The 8,643-nt window shown below is 45.1% G+C and overlaps 1 protein-coding gene across 1 annotated transcript in view; it reads left to right on the top strand.

The window, feature by feature from the left end:
• Positions 1-552: 552 nt before the first annotated feature.
• LOC311121117 (transmembrane protein 236-like) overlaps positions 553-8,643 on the top strand; it is a gene marked incomplete at both ends in the record, with an annotated part of 34,207 nt that continues 26,116 nt past the window's right edge. The window contains 2 exons of the mRNA XM_084195649.1: positions 553-803; positions 6,337-6,409. Of these exons, the coding sequence (XP_084051775.1) occupies positions 553-803; positions 6,337-6,409 (324 nt within the window). The remainder of the gene's footprint in view (positions 804-6,336; positions 6,410-8,643) is intronic.

Raw genomic sequence — 8,643 nt, 5'->3', positions numbered from 1 at the left:
TGTTCTATGTTAGGATGGGTAATGTAGTTGACATTAATAATGTTCTACATTAGGATAGGTACTGCAGTTGACATTGGTAATGTTCTATGTTAGGATAGGTAATGTAGTTGACATTAATAATGTTCTATGTTAGGATAGGTAATGTAGTTGACATTAATAATGTTCTATGTTAGGATAGGTAATGTAGTTGACATTAATAATGTTCTAGTTTGGGATAGATAATCTAGTTGACACTGGTAATGTTCAACAATATTTTTCCCCTTAGACTGCTTCTTTTTGTGACACCATAAAAAGGTGAGCGTGACTGCCTCATTGCCTTGGTAATAAAAGTATACGATTCCCCGAGTAGTGTGATGCTGACCAGTGATGTGTAAGCATAGTTGGTGAGCAGAGTCCACAGGAGGGGTCACTGGTTTCTGCTCCAGTCAGACAGAACAGGAGTAGTTTCAGACCAGACAGAGAATTGAAAGGGTTTCAGACCAGACTGGTTTTGAGAGGTTGATAAAGGAAGGGGCTGGTTCTAAACTCTGGGGGACAAGGGTTACAGACAAGATGCCATCAGGGCGGATGATCAAGCTGGTGGTGTACGAGGTGTTAGAGGTCTCTTGTCTCAGTGTTCCAATGTTCGTGGTGATGGAGAGGTTTGCTTCCCTGATGCTCCATGTCAGAGGAGATCTGACTGCCTATTGGCTGGTGGTAGCAGCTTCCATGGCCTACGTTACCTCTGTATCTCTGCTAGTCTGGGTTCCTCTCCGGTACCTTGTCCTCAAGCAGCGCACGGTCATCACAGACATCACGCAGTGGTGAGTACATTAGATTATGCATTACATTATTCAGTGCATTCGGAAAGGATTCAGACATCTTCCCTTTTTCCACATTTTGTTACGTTACAGCCTTATTATAAAATGGATCAAATACCTTTTTTCCTCATCAATCTACACACAGTACCTCATAGTGACAAAGCGAAAACATGTTTTTAGAAATATTTGCAAATGTATTAAAAATATAAAACAAATACCTTATTTACATAAGTATTCAGACCCTTTGCTATGAGACTCGAAATTGAGCTCCGGTGCATCCTGTTTTCATTGATCATCCTTGAGATGTTTCTACAACTTGATTGGAGTCCACCTGTGGCAAATTCAATTGATTGGACATGATTTGGAAAGGCACACACCTGTCTATATAAGATCCCACAGTTGATAGTGCATGTTAGAGCAAAACCAAGCCATGAGGACAAAGGAATTGTCCGTAGAGCTCCGAGACAGGACTGTGTTGAGGCACAGATCTGGGGAAGGGTACCAAACAATTTATGCAGCATTGAAGGTCCCAACGAACACAGTGGCCTCCATCATTCTTAAATGGAAGAAGTTTGGAATCACCAAGACTCTTCCTAGAGCTGGCCACCTGGCCAAACTGAGCAGTCGGGGGAGAAGGGCCGTAGTCAGGGAGGTGACCAAGAACCCGATGGTCACTCTGACAGAGCTCCAGAGTTCCCCTGTGGAGATGGGAGAACCTTCCAGAAGGACAACTATCTCTGCAGCACTCCACCAATCAGGCCTTTATGGTATAGTGGCCAGATGGAAGCCACTCGTCAGTAAAAGGCACATGACAGCCCGCTTGGAGTTTGCCAAAAGGCACCTAAAGGACTCTCAGACCATGAGAAACAAGATTCTCTGGTATGATGAAACCGAGATTGAACTCTTTGGCCTGAATGCCAAGCGTCACATCTGGAGGAAACCTGACACCATCCCTATGGTGAAGCATAGTGGTGGCAGCAACATGCTGTGGGAGTGTCCTTGAGTGGCCCAGCCAGAGCCCGACCTGAACCCGATCAAACATCTCTGGAGAGACCTGACAATAGCTGTGCAGCGATGCTCCCCATCCAACCTGGCAGAGCTTGACAGGATCTGCAGAGAAGAATGGGAGAAACGCCACAGGTGTGCCAAGCTTGTAGCGTCATACCCAAGAAGACTCTAGGCTGTAATCGCTGCCAAAGGTGCTTCAACAAAGTACTGAGTAACCGGATGGACATCATGAAAATGATCGGAGAGGTTGAGAGTAGAAGAAAGGGTGAGTAAAGGGTCTGAATACTGAATAATTATGTAAATGTGATATTATGATTTATTTGTTTGCTACACTTTCTAAAAAACTGTTTTTGGTTTGTCATTATGTGTTGTGTGTAAATTGATGAAGGAAATAAATAATTTCATCAATTTTAGAATACGGCTGAAATGTAACAAAATGTGGGGAAGGGGTCTGAATACTTTAGAATGCATTGTATGTAATGAGACATTATATAAACTCTTTATAGTATTTTATTGACATTTTAGAGGTGATAACTTGACATTTATCAAAAAGATAAAAAAGGGAAATATAGTTTACACATTATACATTATAAATTACATTATATTATACATTATATTTTACATTACATTATACATTATATATTATGCATTACATTATACTTTATATTATACAGTCCTGTGTAATGTCAGAGTTCATCCCCCCTGCTCTTCCTTCTCCTACTCATTGAGTTCCTGTGTAATATCAGAGTTCAGCCCCCCCTGCTCTTCCTTCTCCTACTCCTTGAGTACCTGTGTAATATCAGAGTTCAGCCCCCCCGCTCTTCCTTCTCCTACTCCTTGAGTACCTGTGTAATATCAGAGATCAGCCCCCCCCCCTGCTCTTCCTTCTCCTACTCCTTGAGTACCTGTGTAATATCAGAGATCAGCCCCCCCTGCTCTTACTTCTCCTACTCCATGAGTACCTGTGTAATATCAGAGATCAGCCCCCCCCTGCTCTTCCTTCTCCTACTCCTTGAGTACCTGTGTAATATCAGAGTTCAGCCCCCCCTGCTCTTCCTTCTCCTACTCCTTGAGTACCTGTGTAATATCAGAGATCAGCCCCCCCTGCTCTTCCTTCTCCTACTCCTTGAGTTCCTGTGTAATATCAGAGATCAGCCCCCCCTGCTCTTCCTTCTCCTACTCCTTGAGTACCTGTGTAATATCAGAGTTCAGCCCCCCCTGCTCTTCCTTCTCCTACTCCTTGAGTACCTGTGTAATATCAGAGTTCAGCCCCCCCTGCCCTTCCTTCTCCTACTCCTTGAGTACCTGTGTAATATCAGAGATCAGCCCCCCCCCGCTCTTCCTTCTCCTACTCCTTGAGTACCTGTGTAATATCAGAGATCAGCCCCCCCCTGCTCTTCCTTCTCCTACTCCTTGAGTACCTGTGTAATATCAGAAATCAGCCCCCCCCCTGCTCTTCCTTCTCCTACTCCTTGAGTACCTGTGTAATATCAGAGATCAGCCCCCCTGCTCTTCCTTCTCCTACTCCTTGAGTACCTGTGTAATATCAGAGATCAGCCCCCCCCCCCCCCCCTTGCTCTTCCTACTCCTTGAGTACCTGTGTAATATCAGAGATCAGATGAATTATGTTGTGCATTATACATTATATATGACATTATACATAACAGTACATTATACATTACATATTACATTATATACTACATTATACATGATACATGACCATATACAGTGCCTTCGGAAAGTATTCAGACCCCTCAACTTTTTCCACATTCTGTTACATTAGTCTTATTCTGAAATGTATTAAAATAATTTTTTTCCTCATCAATCTACACACAATACACGCAATACAAAAACAGGTTTTTAGAAAGTTTGCAAATGAATTAAACATAAAAAACGGAATTACCCTATTTACACATTGCTATGAGACTCGAAATTGAGCTTAGGTGCATCCTGTTTCCATTGATCATCCTTGAGATATTTCTACAACTTGATTGGAGTCCACCTGTGGTAAATTCAATTGATTGGACATGATTTGGAAAGGCACACACCTGTCTATATAAGGTGACCAAGAACCCGATGGTCACTCTGACAGAGCTCCAGAGTTCCTCTGTGGAGATGGGAGAACCTTCCAGAAGGACAACCATCTCTGCAGCACTCCACCAATCAGGCCTTCATGGTAGAGTGGCCAGATTGAAGCCACTCGTCAGTAAAAGGCACATGACAGCCCGATTGGAGTTTGCCGAAATGCACCTAAAGACTCTGGGTCTGATGAAACCAAGATTGAACTCTTTGGCCTGAATGTCAAGCATCACGTCTGGAGGAAACCTGGCACCATTCCTACGGTGAAGCATGGTGGTGGCATGTTGGGGATGTTTTTCAGCTGCAGGGACTGGGAGACTAGTCAGGATCGAGGGAAAGATGAACGGAGCAAAGTACAGAGAGATTCTTGATGAAAATCTGCTCCAGAGCACTCAGGACCTCAGACTTGGGCCAAGGTTCACCTTCCAACTGGACAACGACCCTAAGCACACAGTCAAGACAGCGCTCGGAGTGCCTTTGGGACAATTCTCTGAATGTCCTTGAGTGGCCCAGCCTGAGCCCGGACTTGAACCCGATCTAACATATCTGTAGAAACCTGAAAATAGCTGTGCAGCGACGCTCCCCATCCAACCTGAGCCAAGCTTGTAGCGTCATACCCAAGAAGACTCGAGGCTGTAATCGCTGCCAAAGGTGCTTCAACAAAGTACTGAGTAAAGGTTCTGAATACTTATGTAAATGTTATATTTCAGATTCTTTTATTTTTAATACATTTCTAAAAAAACAGTTTTTGCTTTGTCATTATGGGGTATTGTGTGTAGTTTTAGAATAAGGCTGAATGTAACAAAATGTGGAAAAAGTCAAGGGCTCTGAATACTTTCTGAATGCACTGTACATCACATACATTATATATTATTCATTACATTACATTATACATTACACTTTGCATTATACCTTACATATTATACATTACATTATACATCACATACATTATATATTATACATTATACATTACATTATACATCACATACATTATATATTATACATTATACATTACATTATACATCACATACATTATATATTATACATTATACATTACATTATGCATTACATTATACATTAGAGTATACATGATAAATTACATTATATTATACATTACATACATTCTACATCACATTGTTGTGACGTGACTTACTTTAATGTATGACTGTTATTTTTCGAATCACCGACTATGTTTAATTGTCACTCGATTAAATTAACTCATTAGGAATTTGGGGCACCACGGAAGAAGTTGTTTAACGAGTTACCATCTCCCGAAATAAACTCTTAGAAGATATATATATGCAAAGGGGACAGGATGACTGCACCGTATTGAGGGGAGGATGGATGGGGCCATGTATCGTGAGATCTTGGCCAACAACCTCCTTCCCTCAGTAAGAGCATTGAAGATGGGTTGTGGCTGGGTCTTCCAGCATGACACCGACCCGAAACACACAGCCAGGGCAACTAAGGAGTGGCTCCGTAAGAAGCATCTCAAGGTCCTGGAGTGGCCTAGCTAGTCTCCATACCTGAACCCAATAGAAAATCTTTGGAGGGAGCTGAAAGTCCGTATTGCCCAGCGACAGCCCCGAAACCTGAAGGATCTGGAGAAGGTCTGTATGGAGGAGTGGGCCAAAATCCCTGCTGCAGTGTGTGCAAACCTGGTCAAGACCTACAGGAAACGTATGATCTCTGTAATTGCAAACAAAGGTTTCTGTACCAAATATTACGTTTTGCTTTTCTGATGTATCAAATACTTATGTCATGCAATAAAATGCAAATTAATTACTTAAAAATCATACAATGTGATTTTCGGCAGTGTATCAAATACTTGTTCTCCCCACTGTATATATATATATATATATATATATATATATATATATATATATATATATACATACACACACACACACACACACACACACACACACACACATTTGGAACATTTTCTAAAAAAGTTTATGCTTCGTCATTATTGGGTTAGGGTTAGGGTTATCATTAGGGTTAGGGTTATCATTAGGGTTAGGGTTATCATTAGGGTTAGGGTTATCATTAGGGTTAGGGTTATCATTAGGGTCGTCATTATGGGGTATTGTGTGTAGTTTGATGAGGGGAAAACCAATGTAATCCATTTTAGAATAAGGCTGTAACATAATAAAGGGTGGAAAGAGTCAAGGGGTCTGAATACTTTCCAAATGCACTACATCACATACATTATATATTATTCATTAAATTATACTTTATACATTACACTTTGCATTATACGTTAAGTAATACAGTACATCATACATTGCACATTATACATTTCATTATACATTATAAATTACATAATATATTATACATCACATACATTCAATTATACATTATAGATTGCATTATACATTACATTCACATGCTGTTAGGATAAGGGTTGTGGTATGGACATGTCCTTGACTAACATGCTGTTTTTCAGGAGACCAACAACATTGGCCTATGTGATTCTGTGCACGTTACCATGCTTCTCTATTCTGATCGCCGGTTCCAAGGTAAAAATGTTTTTCTTACATTATATAAATGTGTCACGTGACTTTATGACTCTCTTGTAAGTGAAGTATGTGGCCACAGTGACCAAACACACACTCACTCACTCACTCACACACACACACACACACACACACACACACACACACACACACACACACCACACACACACACACACTCACGTACAGGACTGTGACGGGGAGTCAGGTACTTGGTAACAATCCTGAAGACAACAGGTTGACTATTAACCTGATCCCCGGTGGAATGAAGCAGGAATTCAAACACAACTCAAAGGTTACATCATGTCATTACATTCTCACGCTAACCCTCACCTTCTCACCCTAACTCTAACCTTCTCACCCTAACCCTCACCTTCTCACCCTAACCCTAACCTTCTCACCCTAACCCTAACCTTCTCACCTTAATCTTCTCACTTTAACCTTAACCCGAATATCCAACACTTGGTCACAAAATACAGTGAGGGAAAAAAGTATTTGATCCCCTGCTGATTTTGTAAGTTTGCCCACTGACAAAGACATGTGTCACGCCCTGACTCAGGGGACGTTTATTTGTTGAGTCAGGGTGTGTATATTCCGTGTTATGTTGTTTCTATGGTGTAGATTCTAGAATGTGTAGATCTATGTTGGCAGGGGTGGTTCCCAATCAGAGGCAGCTGTAGCTCGTTGTCTCTGATTGGGGACCATACTTAGGCAGCCTTTTGGCACCTGTTAGTTGTGGGATCTTGTTCCGTGTAAGGTATGTTGTGTGTATGCTACCTTGGATTTCACGTTTCGTTTGTTGTTTTGTCGTGTGTTTAGTCATTAATAAATATGAATGCATATCACGCTGCGCCTTGGTCCTTCTCGTTCGTAAACGATCGCGACAGAAGATCCCACCAAAATAGGACCAAGCAGCGTGTTCAGGAACAAACGCTGGGAATTAAACAGGAGGTTACGTTAGTAGATGTCCTCCTCGTTTGGGGGAGAATCACGGAGGAGGCCGTCCGCTACAGGAAGGCGATGAAGGAGGATGCCCAGGTAGGAGAGGAGAAACGGCGCCAACAGTGCCGACGACGGAGACCCGAGAGGCAACCCCAATAAAAATTTGGGGGGGGGGGCACACGGTGTGGACGACGAGGCAGCAGGAGGCAGCGACAGGGCGGATCTGCAGGTTAGGAGAGGAGGCCACCAGGTTACGGGGGCTATTGGTCCAGAGGGAGCAGGAGTTATTTGGTCAGAGGGAGGAGCTACAGGAGGCTATAAGGGAGAAGGAGAGTGTAGAGGCACGGCGAGAGGAGCTGGTTAGGCAGCAGAAGGAGCGGGGGTTTATAAGGGAACCCAGTCCCGCTTCTCGCACCAAGAAAGTGGTGCGTGTCGCCAGTCCGGTCCGGCCCGTTCCTGATCCCCGCACTAAACCAGTGGTGCGTGTTCCCAGTACGGCCCGACCCATTCCTGCTTCCCGCACAAGGCCAGTGGTGTGTGTTCCCAGTACGGTCCGGCCCGTTCCTGCTCCCCGCACTAAGTTAGTGGTGCGTGTTCCCAGTACGGCCCGACCCGTTCCTGCTCCCTGCACTAAACCAGTGGTGCGTGTTCCCAGTACGGCCCGACCCATTCCTGCTTCCCGCACAAGGCCAGTGGTGTGTGTTCCCAGTACGGTCCGGCCCGTTCCTGCTCCCCGCACTAAGTTAGTGGTGCGTGTTCCCAGTACGGCCCGACCCGTTCCTGCTCCCCGCACTAAGCCAGTGGTGTGTGTTCCCAGTACGGTCCGGCCCGTTCCTGCTCCCCGCACTAAGCCAGTGGTGCGCGTCGCCAGCCCGGTCCGGCCTGTTCCTGTCCCTCGCACCAAGCCAGTGGTGCGCGTCGCCAGCCCGGTCCGGCCTGTTCCTGCCCCTCACACCAAGCCAGTGGTGCGCGTCGCCAGCCCGGCCTGGCCTGTTCCTGCTCCCCGCACTAAGCCAGTGGTGCGTGTCGCCAGCCCGGTCCGGCCTGTTCCTGTCCCTCGCACCAAGCCAGTGGTGCGCGTCGCCAGCCCGGTCCGGCCTGTTCCTGCCCCTCACACCAAGCCAGTGGTGCGCGTCGCCAGCCCGGCCCGGCCTGTTCCTGCTCCCCGCACCAAGCCAGTGGTGCGCGTCGTCAGCCCGGTCCGTTCCTGCTCCCCGCACCAAGCCAGTGGTGCGTGTGTCCAGTCCGGCACGGCCCGTGCCTGTTCCACCGGTGCCTGGTCCGGCACCGGTCAGCTG

Source organism: Coregonus lavaretus (assembly GCF_964263955.1).
Source record: "Coregonus lavaretus genome assembly, contig: HAP1_SCAFFOLD_359, whole genome shotgun sequence".
NCBI classification, from domain to species: Eukaryota; Metazoa; Chordata; class Actinopteri; order Salmoniformes; family Salmonidae; genus Coregonus; species Coregonus lavaretus.
Note: the sequence above shows the minus strand (reverse complement) of the source record. Positions and strands in the feature narration are given on the sequence as shown.